Source organism: Chrysemys picta, chromosome 7 (assembly GCF_011386835.1).
Source record: "Chrysemys picta bellii isolate R12L10 chromosome 7, ASM1138683v2, whole genome shotgun sequence".
NCBI classification, from domain to species: Eukaryota; Metazoa; Chordata; order Testudines; family Emydidae; genus Chrysemys; species Chrysemys picta.
In genome coordinates, this window is record NC_088797.1 from 25,453,567 (window position 1) to 25,475,542 (window position 21,976).

The following is a 21,976-nucleotide window of genomic DNA, read 5'->3' on the forward strand; positions in this document are numbered from 1 at the left end:
TTTTCTTTTCCAGATTATGAACAAACAGGAAAATGAAGGTGAAGACGACTGAGTTAGCTGCAGAAGCCAATATTTTAAGTTTCTCATGTTGACCTGGCTGACATAAATGAAATATTTAAAAAAAAAAAAATAATTAAGTAATAACTTACTTCTGTGCTGCTACGAGTGACGGCACTGCCTTCAGAGCTGGGCAGCTGGAGAACGGTGGCTGTTGGCCAGGAGCCCAGCTCTGAAGGCAGAGCCACCACCAGCAGCAGTGCAGAAGTAAGGATGGCATGGTATGGTATTGCCACCCTTACTTCTGCACTGCTGCTGGCGGGACGCTGCCTTCAGAGCTGGGTGCCCAGATAACAGTTGCTGCTCTCCAGCTGCCCAGCTCTGAAGGCAGTGCAGAAGTAAGAGTGGCAATACCGCGCCCCCCTTAAAATAACCTTGTGACTCTCTCCCCACCCCACAACTCCCTTTTGGGTCAGGACCCTGAATTTGAGAAATGCTGGTCTCCCCTGTGAAAAGCACACATAAGACCAGATTTCATGGGGGGAGACCAGATTTCACGGTTTGACACATTTTTCATGGCTGTGAATTTGGTAGGGTCCTACCCATGAGGCATTGCAAACCCTTCCCAAAGCACCCTGCAGCTAGTTGCACAGTGGGATAGCCACCCACAGTGCACTGCTCTCTCTGTCGATGCAAGAGTTGCTGTTGTGGATATGCTCCACTGACACAAGGACCATAGTGTGGAAATGCAACAGTGGTTTAATTACAGCAATGGCTGTACATCGTCATAACTTGCGCTGACAAAACTCTCTAATCTAGACAAGGCCTTAGTTTCCTATTGCTGCTATTTTATTTACTCTTGATACTCTAATCTGTCTAAGCAGTCACTTCTGGTTTTACTCTGTGCTATATAAACAAGATTTGCCTCTACTGATAGCCTGAGCTAATGAAAGAGCTATTCCACTATTTTTTTTCCTTATAGAACATGATATCCTACTAAATCATATTATTTTTTGGAATTTATACCTGTCTGCACAGCAGTATCTTTCCGAGGAGAGGTTACGGTTTTTACATCTTGATGCATCTTACTGCTCACTTCATCAGAACAATGATCATGACTTACATTTGAAAGGCCAGTATTATAACTCTCACATATTTTATCACCTAAAAAGGAAGAAACAAGTGACTTAAGTAAGCAATTTTCTATTAATGGTCTATATAAAGCACACTATCAAGTTAACCCTATCCCTGTAGTTTAATAATTAGGGCTTCCGGGTTCTAGTCCTGACTCTGCAGTTGGCTCACAGTGTGACCTTGGCCACATCTTTTAGCCTTTCTGGGGAAGATTTTCAAAAGAAATTACAGGACTTAGGCATGCAAGTCCCTCTGAAAGCCAAAACAGTTGTACTTGTGCTCCTGAAAATCTTCACTTGTGTCTTTCTTCCATTATAAAAGATGGATGCTGCTGCTTGGTGTTTGAGGCTTGATTAACATTATATATGTTTAGCTTTTTGAGGTACTTGACTGAAGGGAGTTTAAAAGGATAAAAGTTTTGTTCAGTTTCTGAAGCCAAGAAGCAATGACTAGACTGACAGGATGTTTTTTCTTAAAAATAGGATCCACAGCTCATGCAAGCCCCCCCTCCCCCCAAATAAAATGAAATATATTAAAGTTTGGTACTTGCCGCCACCACCTCCCCCAAGATTCTTCTGCAGTTTTGAGATGTCATGTCCTTTTTGAGCCAACTCTCGAATACGTTGTTCCTGTTTCAATCTCTGTGCCTGTTCTTGTGCTCTCTGCATTGTCTGATAGAGCTCATTTGTTTTAAGAGTCATGATTTCCTATCATAAAAAGGGAGACAAATGCATGAGATCATTTAGTCGGAGAATAAAATAAACAGGGTTGCATAATCTCCTATAAATTTACATCTATTCATGATTTTTTATATTTGGGTATTTTTTTAAGTGAGCAAAAGAAATAATAGAGATGCAAAGATCTTTATGTGAGGCTAACGGGGAGCTTAGAGCCAGCACTGTAGCAGCATAAAGAACTAGACTACGTTGTGATTCCCCTGTATCATGTGACTTGAAGGGAAGCAAAGAAGCATGTATTAGAAAACTGTGCACTCTATACTTGTGGCAGAGAAACAGCAAGTCATCCCCAAGCAGAGATGCTCCTTCACACTTTTAAGGCTCCGTGGGTTTAAGGTGCAGGAAATGGAGCCAGGTAACAGCTCCTCTCAGCACATTACAGATTTCAGAGTGGAAAGAAGTGCCGGAGTTCTGGTCTCCTCTGTGGCTCTTAGTGCATGTTGGTAAAGGGAGGAGAGCATCTGACGGCAGTAAGTTTCCTGAAGGAGTTGTGCTGCTTGAGGGAAGTGAGTCCAGTAAAGCAGGTCATCTGTATGGGATCTCACTCCCTAAGACCTATAGGGATGCCTCTGATTTCCTTGCAGAATCTGGAGCCCTATGTGGCTTGAGATATACCTGCACGATGCCTTCCTTGAACCCCACAACATCTCCTCCAAAAGAGGAGAATAACTCAAGTTATGTGGCTCAAAACATCAGCTAAATCATTTTATCTTAATTTTATTCCTTCCGCACATTTGTCCATAGGGGGTAAGGATGGGGTCCCTAGAACACTACGTTTGAATCCACCAATGGGTGAGAGGGCTTCTGCCACCGGAAGATTGAAATAAAATGTATATGGAGTGTTTTGTGTGGTGGTCTCAAAGTATTCTAGTATCTCCAGAATGTGTCATTGATTTTTTGACATGACATTACTAAAATTTATTGGGGGGGGGGGACTTCAGCCCTGACATGACACATCTAGTCAAGTGCATTACATGACATTTGTGTGGTCTCTCAGAGCATCAAGCTACAGACCAATACTCCAGTTAGGTATTCCCAGATGCTATTCGAGCTCAAAGCAGTTTTTGCTGTTTTAACTAAAAATTTTAAAAATCCTATTTTGGGTACAAAACATTGCCTAAGACTTTATCTTCCCCAGCTTTATTTAAAACTATTTGAGGTTTTTGTCCCTCTTGGTGTCGTCTTGTGAAAATTGCCTGGACCTCAAACCACCCCCACCCACCAAAAAGAAACCACAACCAACCCCTCAAACTATCGAGTACCCAAAATGAATTATATTGGTGAGGAGAGAGATTTCAGTTTAATGCATGTGAAGTTAATAAGTTCATATTTTTTAATTATGGAAAAATAGGTGGACAATGTCCTTTCTAAAGTGAAAAAAGCTTGAGGTGGTGTTGGGGGGAGTAAGGCAATACTTTCCCCTCACAATAGGGTGGTATTAGTGCTCACTTAATTTTCTAGGCTTTCTAATTTAATCAAAAATGGTGGGTAACATTTTTGAATCAATCCTGTGGGTTCTGTCACATCTTCCATTCAAATATTAAAAACTAGTAATTTATGTTAACAGAAGTGTGGCAAAATCCCCTACACTGCTTCAAAAATCTCAAGATTTTCGACCTTAACTATAGTCACAAATAGAATTTCAACACTAGTCTTGCCTCATGCATTAGATAATAGTATTATTTACTATTTATTTCTAAGTCTATTAGGCATTGGCAGTTCTATTAAACACTGTCCTTTACTTGCACAAAGTAAAGGCTTAACACCCACTTCCTTTTGTTTTTGTTTGAGCATATCCTCTTCAAACTGTTTTTGCATCAGTTCTCGTTCTCGTGCTAAGCGGTGTTCTTCTTGTTGTTCTTCCCATTTTCTTTGCTCTTCCTCCAGCTGCTTCTTTCTTCGCTTTTCCTCTACTTGAGCCATTATAGCTTTCTAGTGATGTCAAAATCGTAATAAAATTTAGTAAAATTAACACTTAGTAGTATGCATAATATAAAATGTATTACATAATTTCATGTTTTATATATATATATATATATATATATATATATATATATATATGTGTGTGTGTGTATGTAATTTGTATTCTGATTCCATAAAAATCCAGTTCAATAAGAAAGATATTATCTTCTGTGACACAAAATAAATGAAACGTAGCTCTCTGGCAGGTAAACCTATTCAGCAGAAAGTATGGCAAAACAAAATACAATTTTTAAAAAGTCTCACAGGGTGTGGGAGGGTGTACACACATGCCCCTGAATGGTACCACATTGATTACTTTTTATAGGCTTCAATTTCCCTGGGGGGATAATAAGGCATCTGATGTACTTCAATCCATCTGTTTGCCCTGGAAGGAGTTATAATGGTATTGTACAGTATATTATGACTCCAGTCAGACACAAACCATACTGCTCTGGCAGTGGATGTAAATATAATTAGGGGGTTTAGTGTAAATGAGAATAAGGACCATACTGTTTTAAACATCTGCTGACTAGGAACTATGATATCAGTCGAGCTAAGCTATGCTGTGGGTTAGAGGGAAGGGCCACACACGTCCTATTAGATGCTTAAGGATGTGTCCTATTTTTCTGAGGCATCAGTTTAATAATAGAGGCTCTTAAAGCACTTGACAAACATTAATTATGCCTTACACATTACTGCTGTAAGTGACACACATCTGGTTAACCAGGGTAATCTGGTGAAGGAAAAGTCACAGTTTCTATTCCCTTGAGCAATGTTTACTGGCACCCTGGCTCCTGCCCTAGTCACATCACCACACGTACCCTCATTCATTCTTCCCATTTAGGCTGTGTCAGGTTAAAACATGATTGTACCTGATGTTCTAACTGTTTCTGCCGCCTCCTGTCTCTTTCCTCAATTTGTGCAGGATCCAAGAGAGCTGTCATTGACCGTAGAAAACTATGAAGAGAATCATTTACATGTTTTTCCATTAAAAAAAAATTCCAGAGTTTTATTTAATCTGAAATATCAACAAGATTTAAATGTAAGACTTGTGTCAAAATATGTACCTTTCATTCATTGTCATAGGTTTGCACTATAATAAATACAGTAACTCCTCACTTAACGTCATCCCGGTTAACGCTGTTTTGTTGTTACGTTGCTGATCTATTAGAGAACTTGCTCATTTAAAGTTGCACAATGCTCCCTTATAACGTTGTTTGGAGGCTGCCTGCTTTGTCCATTGCTTGCAGGAGGAGCAGCCCGTTGGAGCTAGCTGGTGGGGGCTTGGAACCAGAGTGGGCCGGCAGCCTCCCTATCAGCTCCCCTAAGTTCCCTGTGCAGCAGCCGCCCAGCAGGCTATCAAATGCCGGTCAGTTCAGGTGTCCCTCCCCCAACTGCCATGTGCTGCTCCTGCCCTCTGCCTTGGAGCTGCTCCCGGGAGCCTCCTGCTTGCTGTGGTGGGGGTGGGAAGAGGGGTGCTGATGTCAGGGTGTCACCCTCCCCCCACTCCTGTACCCCATCTCCACAGAGCAAGGGGAGGACACCAAAGGGCTCAGGATGGAAGGAGCTTGCTGGCAGCAGCTGCTGTCTCAACTTGCTGATCTACTTAAAAAGGCAGTGTACTTAGAGTGGGGTCAGCGTACTTAAAGGGGCAATACCACACAAACACACACACACACACACTCTCTCTCTCTCTCTCTCTCTCTCTCTCTGCGTGTGTCTCTGTCTCACACGCACATGCACCCCAGGGACTTTGGAAAGTGGAGGGAGTGGTGCACTCCAGTGGGATAGCGTAGGTTCATCATCACATTCAATTTCCGCAGGAAATGTTTGCAGACACTGCCATGCATCTATTGTCTCCTTCCTCCATTCATGCTGCCTTGTAGAGCGTGAGGCTACATTAACAATAATGTGTTAACCCTTCAGGGCTTAGCTGAGCGCTAGTTCATCATTTAGCAGCAAGGCATTCCCTGGGAAATATCCCACTCTCTTCCACTTAAATTGTTTGTTTAAAACTTATACTGTGTGTAAGTCTTTTGTCTAGTGAAAAAAATTTCCCTGGAACCTAACCCCGCCATTTACATTAATTCTTATGGGGAAACTGGATTTGCTTAACATTGTTTTGCTTAAAGTAGCATTTTTCAGGAACATATCTACAACATTAAATAAGGAGTTACTGTAATGAAATTGAACATAAGAATGTTTATTTCCAGTAAATTTTATTAGTGAATAACTGAAATACATTTCTTTTTCAGTAGGGAACCATACAAATTCCTGAAGAGAGGAGTAAATACCAAATTCAGAGACTTATTAACTTCTAAAGACATTCCAGAAATGAATTGATTGGGAAGACTACTGTAATTGAGACATGCACTCACCTGGCTTTTTGACTTTGTTCCGAAGTAGGGTTCTCAACAGTTTTTTCTACATTCTCCACCTTTGAATGTATGAGATGGCCTAAAGCTGCAGGTGTAAAAGGATGAATAACAGCAGTCAGGGCCTGAGATTCAGGGGACAGGCAAAGAATTTCAGGCTGCTTGGTGTATGTTCCATTTATGGGGTGTTGTGGATTAGCACGAGGGTAGTTCTTTAAAGAATCAAAATGCACTGCCCATCTCTCATGCTCCTCAGCCTAAACAGATATGAAGCAATAAAGAAAATGGAAATACACTCAGTTACACTGTCATATAAAGTACTTTTAACTAAATATTTTGATAAAAGCTAAACAGCAGGATTTGCGTTTTTAAAGCTCTATTATGGTGCTGTGCCACATAGAGTAGTTAATTCTAGAAATAGGAAAACTGGTTCATATGAAAGTGACCTGACCTGAAGGAGACCAAAATTAAAACCAGATCTTTTTGGTGAAAAATCACTTACAATGCATTTCTACTTGCAATGGCAAGACTCAAAAACTAGCAAGTGAAAAAGTTAAATTTGTCAAGAATCTTTCAGTCTTGTATAAAATAAGTTAATACTAGTACAGGGTTTTCCATACAGCTTTCTTTGCAACCTTATCTTGATGTATATTATTTTTCATGCTGTCAATTAGTCCTACAAGCTGCTCAGTTGATTGGTTACCATCCTAGTCACTCATCCATGCAGCTTTGTCTGGCTCCCCAGATATTCTCTAGCAGTATGAATGAGGAGCAGCAGCAAGTTCTTTTGGGTGACAGAAAGCTTTTCTTAAACATTTTTTGTGGGCACATATCAGAATAAGTATTCGTATTCTTTCTCACCAGCCCACATCCATCCCCCTGCACTTTCATTCTGGGACAGCAGTCGGCATGCTAGGTGCAGGGATCCTCACTACTATGAATTCTCTTCCGTCCCCCCAATTTTTCAGCCAGGCAGTAGAGCCTGCTCAGAAACACTGCATCAACAACAAGAGGTGTTCCATGTATGAAGCCTTTTCACGGAGCGTCTTTCAGTCTCCTCCACAAACATGCACTTTAACAAATCACAAAGATCCTGGCCATAGGCATTGGTACATTGTTCATTGTGCTGTCTGAGGTTTTTGAGGAGGAGGTATCTTGTTTCCCTCCCACATAACCACCTAGAGATTTTATTTTTTTTGGCCCTAGTCTGTCAAAAGGGCATTCTGACATGACACCTACACAAGCCAAAGGAACCAAGGTTTCCCCTGTGGATCCTCTCTACCATGGGTGTATATATACAGTTTTCGCATTTGACTCTCCTAACTTCCAGAAGGAATTGCCTTTTTGGAAGGATTGGGGGAATGTTCCCTTAGTATTTGCCTTCTGAAGAAAAGAAACTAGCACATCCCATATAAAATCTTGCACGGGGTCAAGCATAAATCCTCTTCTCTGGCAGAAAAAGTTTTAGTCCTATATTAGAGAGCCAAGAGAAGCAAGGAGTCCAGGAAAAAAAGGAAATTTGAAAAAATGTTTTCAATCCTCCTCCCACTCTTCTTTGAGTTTCTTGTCCCCTAAGGGAGGTAAGCTGTCTGACTCAGATGAAGAGCTACAGTAGGGTATTTGGGGAAAGAATTTTTCTTCTATAAGTCTTTTGGTGTAATGTACAGAAGGACTACAGAAATAACACACACATGAGCTGACTTAGAATGGACTCTTTGTTCCCTTTACTGTCAAAGTACTAGAATGCTATTTCTGCCGTTACTGGCTGGTTGTTTAGCTAGAGCTCTCTGAATGTCATAAAGACTTGGGGTAAACTCCTGGTCCTAGTGAAGTAAATGGGAATTTTACCACTGAGTTTGAATGGACCAAGATTTCACTTTTGATTTTTCAGAGGTACTTGGTGCCCACAACTCCTACCAAAATCAATAGGAGTTGTGGATGCTTATTGTCAGGCTTTCAGAGTTGGTGTGATCTACAGTTTGTTGATAGACTTCCACTTCAGCAGAATTGAAAGAGAAAGTTAAAAAACAGACCTTTTCTTATTCCAAATCACCCCTCTAAATTACAGCTACCTTTGATAAATTATGTTTTTCCTCTATTTTTCGTAGCTTAGCCTCTTCCTTTTGTTTGTCCAGATCTAGAAGCCACTTCTTCTGTTGTTCTCGTTTCATGGCACTAAAGGGGTGCTCCACTGGTGTAGCTTCCTGAAATGACACAGATACTAGTCTTTTACCTGCAGCAGAGTAACTGCCTGCCTCCCCTCAGCCCCCATTTCTCATTTTTAAGTAGTACTGCCATTCATGAATACCTGCATTACTTCACATACTGCTGTTCTATCTGGCATAAAATAACAGACTTCATTTTCAATACTATCTGGCCCAAATTAATTGTCCCATCAAGGTCTTCATAACGTGCACTATAAAATGCAGCTGATGATAAACTCTCTATTCATCTTTATTTCTATTGATATCTTCAGCAATAGTTAATTTCTACGTTTGCTAGATTTTATTTAACCTCCTAATTTTCCTTCGTTTTTGTATTACGAGCTACATACAGGGATTGGCTCACGAATCAAGTACTTTCCTTGATGTCAATCCTATTAACATCAGCTCTAAAAATATCTACTAAAAATGCAGGATTTCACAGAAACACCTCATAACATCAATATCCTTGTAAACAGTGGATTCAATGAAGCAATAAAAATGATAGGGGGAAAAAAGTTTGGAACAGGCTTGCTTAATGCAGATACACATCCACAATAGTAAATTCTTCTTAAAGACAAGATACTGCATGCAACTTAGTCTTACCCCTAACACAAATGCTGTACGAATGGCAGCTGGCAAGTCAGGAGAACTGAAATTAGATGATTGTCCAGTTGGTCCACTTGAAACACTGGGTGCAACTTCACTAGCCTCTGTGACCAAAGTGGTTCTAAAAATGTGGTTTTCCTCAGTAGCAATGCTCAAATCAGCTGGAAATGTCATCTGCAAATAATAGTGTCTTGGTGATTTAAAATACTCAATTTAACTTTTTTTGGGTTGATTCTTTCAATATAAACACATTTTTAAAAGTATTTTTAAATAAACTGTACTTTAGGTTTGTACAAGCTGCAGTTCATAGAAACTTCTACCAAAATATGTAATGTACATGCAGTTACCACTGTCCAACAATCAGAAAAAAAAAGTCAAATAAATCCCAATTCTTAGGGTCCAAGATGGACAACTTTCAAAGGATTCTGAATGCTACATAGGAAAGCAATAGCCTGCTTATGCCATAATGCTGATAGATGCTACAATCTGGAGAATTCTGCTTGGCAGGGTCCAATGAAATGGATAGAATGAAACCCAGTCCACCCTGGTTATGTTCCCAAGAGGATGCCATTATCACTTATTTATCAGGTTGCAATTATATTTTTAAACCTCCAAAAAAGTCATGCTTCCTAAGTCAAGACATATTAGGTATCAAATCCTTGGATAAGATTAAGGTAGAGTGACTGAATTTGTTTTCCTTTCTATTAGTAGAGGATCCATCCCACTCAGACTAAATATTGGTTTAGATATGTAGATTCTTATAGTTGAACTTGTCTTTAATCTAATTGGTTCTACATACTGTACTTGCACAAGAAGGCAAATGTGTTAAACACCAAAATTAATGAACAACCTAAGTATTGCTTGACTGATCATAACTATACTGTTTTATTCTTCTCAAACCACAGAACAATGAAAGAGGAAAAAGTCAACAAATTAAGAATAAAGGTTAATAAGAAACACCAGAATGAACGAAGTACAGAGGTAGGAATTAAATGATAGTTACAGTATGAACAAAGTCGCAAATTATAGGCAAAGTATGAGGCTAAGAGACTGATTTCACTTGACAATGAAGCTCTACATAGGGTTTCTGTGGCAACACTGAGGGGGTCTAATGCAAGACAGACCAGAGAGAGTGGACATGGGACCACTGGGGCCACTTCCCCCCACCCCACCTCCACCCACACAATAAGGGCTTCATATAGAGTCCTTCAGGACTCTGTTAGGACATACAAAGATCTCGGTTACCGTTTTTCTATTAGGGAGAGGAAAAGGAATCTACATGTGCACAGCCTATTAACATGACCTGTGTGCTGGGATTTATCCCTAAATGCAGATTTTACAAGTAATCAGTGGATACACATTGAAAACAAACTCTTATAGAGCAATTTTGAAGTACGAACAAAATATAGCACTATAAAAAAACTAAAATCAATTTGTTCTCTAAGACACACATTGCTTTTATTGAATGGTTCCTTGCTAGCCTTACTTTAGCTTGATTAACTGGCTTCAGTTTTTCCAAATGGGTTTTATCACCATCGCCATCCGTTTTCTCCCAACGGTAGTATTTCGTCTGTCGCTCCAAAGTTTCTTTTAATTTCTTCTTTAAAGCTATCTGTTCATCTTTAAAACATTTTTTTTTAGAATAAGTAAATATAAATAACTGCAATTTCAAAAAAAAAAAAAAAATGCAATCTAGTAATATAAAAAATATAGTGTAAGCCACTTAAGACGGTAATTGGGCTTTGCCTGATTAGTCTTTCTAACCAGATGTTTGTTCTAAGTGTTGAAAGGCTCTGCCTATGAGAAATATGGCTGCAGAGGATGTGGAAACAGGAGGCAACTGGGAAATCTTTATTGGGAGAGGTTAAAACTGTGACGGACTATCAGTGACTCAGGAAAATATTTATCAAAAATATTGCATCTGTTGCTTAAGAAATAGCAGAGGTCCTGAATTCTCATTTCATTGTTAGTTTTGTGCCAGTATGACTATACTGAAACCAAGTAAGTTACACCAGGTTAGAATTGGTGTATCATGCAGGATCAAACCCAGAAATATGGTGGGAGATTTTGGAGGGGTTTTTGTCCGGACAGTTTACATCCCGGTTAAACAAAATCTGCTCTATAGGAATTAATGGCTTCATTATTCCATTAGGAATTTCCAGTAATCTTAGATGATCTTATTCTCCTGAAAACATTGATTCAAAGACAAATATCAACAGTTATGTTTAAAAAAAGCTTACACCACAATGGTGTTCAGAATTTGGATGCCAGGAATGAGTATAAATTCCTACAAGTCTATTTAAAATGGGGGAAGGGACCAAATTCATATCCCTTTCTACAGCTTTCCCTCTCCTTACCAAAACAGTATTTGCTTTCTACCTGCCGACTCTGCAGCAGTAGCTGAAACCTGTGGATCAGTGCTATGCTGCGCCCCTTAGAGCCAGCTAGGCTGCAGCAAAAGAGCCAAAGGGCAGGCATCAGGCCTCAGGAAAATATCTGCAGCACAGAGAGCCTCAGTGCTGTTATTGCTGGAGGTCCACATCCAAGAAGCATTCTCCAGATAGGACCAGACTAGGGGAGGAAGGAGGTGTGTTAAGAACAAGGGGAGGAATGATTGTGATGGACCAGTGCCCTGATCATTCTCTGACCATGCCAGGGCCCACAAAAGCTACTGCAACAGGAATGAAAGTTATGTAGAATGCCTTAGCCTGCTCCAAGGGCTCCACTAGCCTTGTATATGCTGCATAGGGAAGACAAGTCATAAGCTGACTCCTGTCAATTCCTGGCCTGGTGTAGGCACCAGTGCAAGGATGAATATATCTTAATCTACATGCATGTAAATTCTGTCTGAAACAAAACAAGGAAAGATTTAAAAAATAAAAAGCTATTTTAGCCAAGTCTAATTAGAAGCTCAAGCAAATGTTTTTTACAAACAGAAAAAACACAAAATGATAGAGAATATTTAAAATGCTTTTAAACTTTAGTCCTATCAATTGATTTAAACCTTTATAACTAGAAAAAAATTGAAGCTTTGTCTATATTAAGTGACCAATGCTACAACATAATACCTTAATATAAATATGGCAAATTATATTTTAATGTATACCTAGTTCCTTCTTCCACTGGGACTTCTTTGCATCTAACAAAATTTTATCCTCTTCTCTTTCACCTAGGGTACTAAACATGTCAGCTGGTTTCCATGAATTCTTACTGAAGAAAAAAACAAAATTAATTTATTTTTAAAAGTCAAGGTGCCTAATTTTAAATTAGCTATTAATTTACATTGGAACTACTCAGGTTCAATTTCATTACTAATGTACTAATATTAAAAGTTTAATATAGGATACAAGAATAAAAAAAAATATTTTGAATTATTAATTAACAGATCTACATACATAACTTTCTGTTCAGTCTGCTCAGAAGCTGCTTGTTTTCTGCCTGAGGCATAATTATTTTCATTTGAAACAGATGAAACTTCATCAGCTTTTTGGAGTAATCCCATAATGTTCTCCTCTTGTGGGGCCTGATTAGCAGCAGTGCTACTATCAGAGTTTTTGTTTTGGCCTACAAAGTAAAATGTACATGTTAATAAATATGGCACTAGATTGTCACTCCACATTGTATACAATAGTTTATATGAACAGTAGAACCTGGCTAATTCAAATTAGTGGAAGCTCACGTGAACACTAGAACTACTAAGTACCGCACCTCAGAAGGGGTGCACATACAGGGGAGTGACATTAAGCAATGGAAGCACTTCCCCTGAGTACTGGTGAGGTATTATGTCTCCTTGAGGTATAATGATTTCTAGACCTCCTGCTGGCCTGGTGCAATGCCACATAACTTCAACACAGTGCAATGCCTAACATGATTCAATTCTGCACTAATTGTTGATGGAGTTGCTTGCAATTTTGCTTTCCAAGAGTCTACTTAGAATATTCTTAAGTAACCTAGTTATTTTAAGGGCACAAACGCTGGTAAATGTGTTTGCAGTAAGATGTTATCTTGTGCACCAGGGAATGTTAATCGGAAGGATGGCACTACGGTTAAGAAATTGGACTAGTAGAACTGAGGAGACCTTGGTTCAGTTGTCCTACAAATTACTTTGTGACTTTGGGCAAGTCCCTTAATCCTTCTGTGACTGTTCTGCAACTATAAAGCAAGGATAAATATTGCTTCCTTTCTCCCAAACCCTTTTTTTCTTTCTGAAACTGTAAGTTATTTGGGATAGGAACTGTTTATTAATATGTATATGAACAACATCTATTAGAATGGCCCTTATCTTGGCTGGGACCTCACAGTGCTACTGTGATACGCATAATACTAATAACAAGGTGTCATTAAAATTATCTGAAAACTACTCTTAACATGCCCGGAGACTCTAAACTTGTGTATCAAAAGAGGGTCAAAATCTTTAAGTTGTACCTCTTTCAAAAACAAACTTCTTTTAAGAAGTGTCTCAATAGGGTACAGTCTTCAGACATGGAACACTAACTCTTTTCAACCCATTTATTTAGGCCCAGGTTATACCCATTTCATAATGTAATAAGTAAAGAAACTAAAATCAATGGTGGATGCTGTTTTTAGGGAAAACAGATGAAAGATGTCTGTTCTTGCAGAGGCACACAGGGGATTAAACAACTTCCAATAGCTTTAAAAGCAGTTACACCTCTACCCCAATATAATGCGGCCCGATATAACATGAATTCAGATATAACACGGTAAAGCAGCGCACCAGGGGGGGCAGGGCTGCACACTCCGGCAGATCAAAGCAACTTCGATATAAGGCGGTTTACCTATAATGCGGTAAGATTTTTTGGCTCCCCAGGACAGCGTTATATTGGGGTAGAGGTGTATCTCCATCACTCTTCCTTGCTCTAATCACAAAAGTAGACTTTTAAAAAATAATCATTTTTAGAAAACATAGAATACATAAAGTGTTTGGGTGCTTTTTTTCCCCAGAAATATAGGCAAGAGTATTAGGATAAAAATAAAATACCTTAAATGTACAAAAATATTGAAGACAATATTTAAAATAGAAAATAAAGCAGTATGCGACAATAGTTGGTTTGAACTGATTTGCCAGCTGCTCCATTTCACAGCTAAACCAAACCTAGAATTTTTTACATATCATTGCTTAACATAATCAAGAGTTCCTAATGACATATTTGACCCAGATCTGAGATTGATTTCAATTAGAGCTATAGTTATGATAGTATTGGTAGCTAAACTACAATCCCATATGTAACAATTCAGTGTGAAATATAGATACTGTGTTCATTCCAAAAAGGAATTAAAAAAAAAACTTGGCTTTTATATTTCCTCTGATAAACTGTTAGACCAATTTTTTCATAATCTCAATCTTAACATACATTTTGTAAAAGCAACTATGGCTACAAAATTAAGGAGCTGATCCTGCAGCAATCCACAGTTGGAACTTTAGGGGAAGTTCGGCACACAAAGGGCTTATAGGATCAGGACCTAAATTTGAGAGATGAGATCCTCTTGCGCGCGCACACACTCACCCATCCCCCACATGCAGGTTAAGAATAACTTTCATTGGCATTAATGGAAGTTATTCATATCCTGCATGGTCAAACTGGACTTATGACTTCCAAGTATAATTCTGATTAATGGAGCAGGTACTCAGGAAATGTCTGAAACAAGAAAATTGATTTCCTCTTCCTCTCGGTGATATGTAATCAATTTTTACCAATAGTCTTAATATTATCTAATGTTTTCTACAGGACTAAGGGAAAATCAGTTTGTTCTGGCTAATCAATATGATTGTTTCACTCACAGATTCTGTCACAGTCTCACACATGGATAGGCTATATGAACCTTTTCTCTCAGTAAAATAAGAATAGATCCTAAAGTGATGGTATTACTTCCTTGTGGGAAGACTGTCAGTGTCAAATCTAGCTTTATTTTAAAATAATCCAGGTCACCTACATCACTAGTTGGAACCAGGAACAAGATCATAGCAACTGAAATGAGCTGGTGGCCTCAGTTTAGTTTCTAATGAACTGGTGGCCTCATCACTGAACATAATCATATTTGGCATGTTAGTTAAGACTTTCAACAGACACACTTAGGGCCAAATGCTGGCATAAACTGGTGTTGCTCTAGTGAAGCCAACAGAGCTGCACCTTCATTATATGTTCCAGTATGTACTATGATATTACACCCATCACACAATCTCCTGGAGCATGAAACTGGCTTTGGGGTGGAATAAGTCAGGTCTTTTTAACTGGGCACACAGACTTCCAAATATTTCTCTCTCTCTCACTCACACACATGAAAAAGAAAAACTTCAAATGTATGCAACTGTCAAAGGCCCAGACCCCACAAACACTCACTTAATGCAGCATCTTAATGAATTCAGTAGTGGATCAGATCAGCTCCTTGTGCAAAAGGTTAAATGGATGTACATTTGCAAGATCAAGGCCGAATACAGCACTTACCTCTGCTCACCCTCCCAAACAAGTCTGCTCCAAAACAGTTCTATGTTGGATCCTCTGGGAGGGAGGATTTAATCCCTACTCACTTGTGATCTTTTCCTGTTTACTTTCTTTAAGTAATGTGCTTGAGAGAGAATTTTCAATTATGTATTTTAGGATCATGTCTAAATACTGTATTCCACGTCTAGAGATAGCCTCTTGTTTAGAGGAACAACTTGTAAATCTTTATACATTTAGATAAAACAGACCCGAGAGAAATTAGTTTCCCAACAAAACACAAGTATCTGACTGAGTCTTTACATAACTGAAGACTATATATATCAGAAGATAATTTTAACAAGTGTGTAAATTCACAGTAATAACTTAGAGATGGCTTTGTAGTTTTTAATTTATAATGGAAAATGTTCCTTTTAAAAATAAATTAAAATATTTTCTTTTTACTCAAAAAGTGCCTTTGACATTTAATAAATACGAAATAACTTTTGTTTTAAAACTGTACATTTAATTATTGAGCAGACTCCCTGAAATTTAAATCCAAAGTTAAAGCATTTCATTTTTATTTCAAAAATCTGCTATTAATTTCCATAATACAAACCTTCTAAAAGCTACCAGTAAGAGTAAATTTCATTTTTGCTGCAGGATATATATCTTACTTGTTTCTTCTTGCTTTTCCTCCTGGGCCTGGGATTCAATTTTGGTTCCTTGTTTTACAGTCATCAGAATCTGTTCAAGTTGCTCTTGTGTTAAACACACCAAATTGTTCCTTAGATCTTCACCTGAGATATGAGGTTTTTGAGACTTCTGTTTGGGCTTTTTAACAGCAATTTTATTAGGGTTCTGTAAATCCGGCATTCCAGTTGTGTTGTCTTTTTGGATAATCAAAGCATGGTTTTTATTTAAGGATTCCTTTGATGAATCTTTAGATGATGACAAAGTCACACAGTTTTTTTCACCTTTTATTGCTGACCATCTTGATCCACTTCTGGGTTTTGCTAAAATATGTTCATGCTTGACACAGGAATTTTGTGTTGATTTCAGAACATGTCCAGACTGTTTTGTTCTCAATGTATGTTTGAGGATTTTAGCTTTATTATCCATCTGTTAAAACAATAACAGTTTTATCTTTCATAGGATATTAAAGTAAATAAACTATGTACCCTTAGTCTTTTCCTTCCTTCAGGTAGTAAAAGCACATTTTTTTTATCTGTCATATCTAAATATTAAAAGCCAATTCTGTTCTCCGTTACATTAGTAGAAAATCTAGTTCACTAAAGGGAATGACTCCAGATGAATACTAATGTAACTGAAAGGAGGATTTGGCTCCAAAGTGTGCATTACTGTTAATTTTTTAATTTGAATATGAATGTCTAAAGCAACAATATAGAAATTAGTTTTACAGTATGGTCACTTGTACCATACTGTCAGTATTAGAGATAATAATCCCTCTTCTGCATTATGGTTGCTGCTAGCAAAAAATCAGAATAAAATTTGAATAATCTGATTCTGATCAGAAGCACCAATTTAGAATGTATTTGCATTCAACTGTCAGCTTTCAAACCCTTTGGTGAACAAAACAGGATAATTTTCCTTTAACCTCTTGGATGCCAGGCATAATCTAGTCTCCTTTCAAATAATGGGCCCTATGATTTCAATATTATGTCATGGGATAGAGTTGTATGAATGTCTTCCGGCTGGGTAAGCATCATAAATGCAAGGGCACTAGACTTGTTATAGTCACATTTATCTGATCAGGTATGAAGGGCTCAGGCAGATGTGAGTCCTGGGGAAAAAGACAGTTTTCAGGTAAGTATTCTTTAAAAACACACTTACCCAAGATAAACTACTCTCTTCTGCAAACTGAAGTAAAACCACAGTATTATTTAACAATCTTGTAATTGTATGAAGTCATGTGCATAGTAAAAAATTATTTTTCCTCACCTCCTCCATCCTATCCCATCCCCAAGGCAACCTTGAACTCATAGAAATCAGAACAAGTCATCTCAGGCTGAGCTATTATGGTCGACAGTAAGTGGCAAATTCATCCCTCAAAAGACTCATGTGCAACTCTTACAGATATGAACAGGAGTTTTATGCAAGCATCTGAAGGCACAATTTGTTTCTAAGTAAGGTTTCAGAATGACAAAAGGCAAGGCGGCTATTTCATTACAATGGTTGTTGCTATGTATTAACTGCATAGGAGTTCCTTTGATCCTCTTCTCCACCTCTCTGCTGGAGTTTCCCAGAGATCTCCCTTGATTCTCGCTCTCTCTTTCTACCCCTGTATCTATGTATGTTCTTGGGTGACTTCATCTGCTCCCATGATCTTGCTTAGCATTTCTATGCTGATGATGACTCTCAATTTACTCATGACTTCTCCACCTCTATTCAGGCACACTACTCTTTATCATCTTTTCCTGAAAGTCATGTTGCTTTTCTTCAAATTAAACATAGCTAAAAATGAAACTTCTAAAGCTTGGCTGCTGGAACCATGCATATTTTTCTCCTCTTCTCCCCACACATCAGTATGTTGCCAAACCTTATTTTGTTCTGTACTATATAAATATCTCTCTCTTACATTCATTTTCCCTTCAGCTGTAATATTTGTCTATGCTTTGGTTCTCTCTTGCCTTAACTACTGAAACATCCTCTCCTTTGGCTTCTCCATCTCAAATCTTGCTCCCTTCTAGTTCATACAAAAAGTAAGGATGGCCTTGTGGTTAAGATACTGGAATGAGACTCAAGAAAATCTGGCTTCAGTACCCAGCTCTGAAGCCAGAGTCTGTGTGGCTTCCAACTAATCATTTAATCATCAGAACGTTATCCAATGTAGTTCATTGTACTACTGTCTTTTTTTCAATCTCTCTTCTGAGAATTTAAGTTTTAGGCATATTGCATGCAGAGTATTTTCCAGAGATAGAAAGATTCAAGTCATATTAATCCTACCTATTTTGTCAGCTACCATGAGTTTTGTCAATGGAACTTCATTCTTTCACAGTTAACATTGACCACAGATATTTAGACACACCAGAAATCACTATTTAAACACATTTTGAAAAGATATTAACTATTGTATTTTTGGTTCTTATCTAAAAATCAAGGAATCATTACTCCACTTACCTTAACTGTGGATTTTGATTTACCCACTGTAAAACAAATAAAACAAAATATACACATGAGAAAAATATTCAATAATCAACAATAATTTCCTTGAAAACCACATCCTGAGAAATTCATGGTCCCACCTAGCCTTAAAATCTATTATTCTATTATGGTTACCTAGTCTCACCTCCTGCCTAATGCAGTCCAAAGAATCTTACTTGTAATTTCTGCATCAAAAACTTGTTAGATGCAGTAAATTTTTAGAAAGATATCCAGTCTTTTTATTTAAATACTTCATCTGAGGTAAAATTCATTACAAACCTAGGTTCCAATGGTTAATAACCCTCTTTCTTAAAAAAATGTGTATGTTATTTCTAGTCTGAATTATCTAGCCTTCAGCTTCTAACCACAGGATCTTATTATACCTTTGTGCTTGTCCACACAAAGACTTGGTGCGCCACAAGCCGTGGAATGAATTTACGGCCCACTAGCTTGCTGTATAGTGACTTGCTGTGTGGACCCTACTACTGCACACTAAAAGTTCCAAAGTGTGCTTTGTCCTTAGTGTGCAGCAGCAGAGTCCACTTAGGGCTTGCCTACCCAGCATGGTAAAGCGCTCTAGGGGGTATGAATTGTAGAGCACCTTAACTGCCCTGCATAGACCCTGCTGGCCCATTCTAAAAAGTACCTAGTTTGTGATAACATAGTTCTGTGCAGGATCTACTGGGGGCAGTTAGAACGCAACACATTAGAGCATTCTACGAATTGCATTCCTCTAGAGCACTTTTTCTGCACCATGTAGACAAGCCCTTAGTATGTGGTAGGCTAGAGTGTTGTATAGTCACATCCTGGCTTGCCACATACTAAGTTGCCCTTTTACTGATTGATTTAAAGAAGCACCTACTATCAGAAATCTCTTTTCTATGTAAATACTTGTAGACTGTAATCAAGTAATCTCTTAACCTTCTCTTGGATAAACTAAACAGATTGATCTTCTTTAGTCTCTTATTATGAAGCATGTTTTCCAGACCTTGAATTATTCTGGTAGCTCTCTTCTGGACCCTTTCCAATTTTTCAACATACTTTTTGAAGTGCTGACACCAGAAATGAATACAACATTCCCGTAATGGTTTCACTAATGCTGTATACAGATGTAATATCATGTCCCCGTTCCTACTTGATATTCCCTTACTTATATATCCACGGATGGTGTTCGTCCTCTTAGCTACAGCATCCCATGTTCAACTGATTATCTACTATTACCCCTACAGTTCTTCTGGGTGTCACGGCATTCCAGGATACAGGCCTCTATCTTGTAAGTGAGACCTACATTCTTTGTTCTTATGACCTTGCATTTGAAAGTCTTTAAAAAATATATTCAAATGAGTCCATCTTGTCAAGCAACCCAGGGCTGTCTGTATAACTGACCTGTCCCCTTCACTATTTACCGCTCTGGTAATTTTTGTCTCATGTGTATGGCCCTACCAAATTCACGGTCCATTTTGGTCAATTTCAGAGTCATAGGATTTTAAAAATCATAAATTTCATGATTTCAGCTATTTAAATCTGAAATTTCATGGTGTTGTAATTGTAGGGGTCCTGACCTAAAAAGGAGTTGGGAGGGGGTTACAAGGTTATTATGGGTGGGTTGCAGTACTGCTACCCTTACTTCTGCACTGCTGCTGGCTGTTGGAGAGTGGCGGCTGCTGGCAGGGAGCCCTGCTCTGAAGGCAGAGCCACTGCCAGCACCAGCGCAGAAGTAAGGATGGCATGGTATGGTATTGCCATCCTTACTTCTCCGTTTATCTCCTAATATCCTCTGTTTAGGGGCACCATTATCCTGAAATCTAGTCAGTTTAAAAATAATGAATTCAAAGTAGCTTTAGCCAGTATGCCTGACTTTGAATCTCCCTGCCTCTATTTCTGACTCTACAATCTCATTTTCTTTTTCATTTAAATGGCTTATTCTCTCCACTGTTACTGTGTAAAAGACACACACAATAATTTCTTTGAAACTGGGTGTCTTAAGCCACCACAAGATGTTCCTGATTAAAGTCTCACTGCTGTTTGGAAATTTTAGTATTGTATAGGAAACTGAAATTCATAAATGTAACCTGATACAATTTAGCTGAATATCACTGCTGTTTACATCAGTCTCATGAACTTTATAAAAATAGCTTTTCTTGGACAAGATTTCATATTTTATTTTTTTAATTTAATGCCAATCCAGCAGCTAAAGGGTAGAGTTCTATCTTGCTTTGTGAGAGCATTCTGGAGTGACTACTGGTTCCAATCCACTGAGGCCCATAAAGGTGGGAAGATTGCCAGATGTAGCATCTACAGTCCAGAAGGAAAAAGAGAAGAGGAGGAAAGCATGCTAAAGTGGTTAACAATGTCTATAGCAGACTGACTGGCATTGATTGGCTCAGAAAGTAATCCCATAAAGTCTTCCCTGGACAAAAATGTCATAAATGCAGAACTTGGAAGATGAAATATGGCTTTAAAGAGAGGGGAAAAGGCAGAGATCTTCAGGCTTCTGTCAGCTATGGGAGATTTTGGGAAAGGGGATTTATACTTAGATATAAATTAGCAGTGTTTTATTCTGAACATCAGATTTAGGGTTTATTTATGAATGACTTGCACAACTTATTGAGTTGATCTGTGCTACTTTCCACTCCACTTATGACATCCTGCATTTATATTTTTTTGACTAATACCTATGCTAGTCAGCAATATGGATAGCTGACCCTTCAAGAAATCAAAATTGTTCCCAGTTGCCTTCTTAACAAAATATGATCATATACTTAGATGCTGGGTTATTACTGTAAAAGCAATGCTTTCCATTCAAGCCATTTAATAATGAACAAATACTGGAAAAGAGATTTTTGCATCTCAGCAGCAAGAATGAGAGGTGGCCTAAATATATTGGTTTTTAAAAGTAAAAATGTTCACAAAGTTTTGTCCTGTGGTTAGTGACTCATTCCAAACCTCAGAGAAAGCTGCAGTGTCTTGCAACTTAGAAGGAACTACGTTTACAAAAAAAGATTTTTTTTACCATGCTCCCTCTGTTTAAATACAGCATTGTAAAGACATGGAAGTATTCCTCAAATCAGGTCAATCTATATATAATGGTCAATTTATCTCTGGATGCACAAGAAGAGCCAAAAGACTGCTGAGAGCTGAGCTGAGACTATCTTAGACTTTACCAATTGATCAATATTTTTGATGATCAAAACCATTATTGGCAGACAGTACATATGGCTGGCAATGCATGATTTATGGAAAGTCAAATACAAACCCATGCCAGTAACATTTTGGTGAATATTAGGACCCATAAATAACAATGTACAGAATATTTCATCAAAACCTTGAATAGTTCTTTCATATCACTATACAAAACA

At 38.2% G+C, this 21,976-nt stretch overlaps 1 protein-coding gene across 5 annotated transcripts in view; it reads right to left on the minus strand.

The window, feature by feature from the left end:
- The window catches only part of CCDC66 (coiled-coil domain containing 66), a 65,408-nt gene that overhangs the window by 40,889 nt on the left and 2,543 nt on the right, over positions 1–21,976 (minus strand). For 3 of the 5 annotated variants that reach the window (XR_010589052.1, XM_065550994.1, XM_042842303.2), the window contains exons 3-14: positions 18,594–18,619; positions 16,130–16,574; positions 12,411–12,579; positions 12,122–12,225; positions 10,502–10,635; positions 9,013–9,189; positions 8,278–8,409; positions 6,209–6,462; positions 4,703–4,787; positions 3,639–3,800; positions 1,682–1,838; positions 1,024–1,161 (exon numbers count right to left, since the gene is read on the minus strand). Coding sequence is in view for 4 of the 5 variants with exons in the window: in XM_065550994.1 (XP_065407066.1) it covers positions 1,024–1,161; positions 1,682–1,838; positions 3,639–3,800; positions 4,703–4,787; positions 6,209–6,462; positions 8,278–8,409; positions 9,013–9,189; positions 10,502–10,635; positions 12,122–12,225; positions 12,411–12,579; positions 16,130–16,574; positions 18,594–18,619 (1,983 nt within the window). In the remaining variant the exon portion in view is untranslated. Of the gene's footprint in view, positions 1–1,023; positions 1,162–1,681; positions 1,839–3,638; positions 3,801–4,702; positions 4,788–6,208; positions 6,463–8,277; positions 8,410–9,012; positions 9,190–10,501; positions 10,636–12,121; positions 12,226–12,410; positions 12,580–15,479; positions 16,575–18,593; positions 18,620–21,976 lie in introns of all 5 variants that reach the window. The other 2 variants (XM_065550995.1, XM_065550996.1) reach the window with 2 other exon arrangements.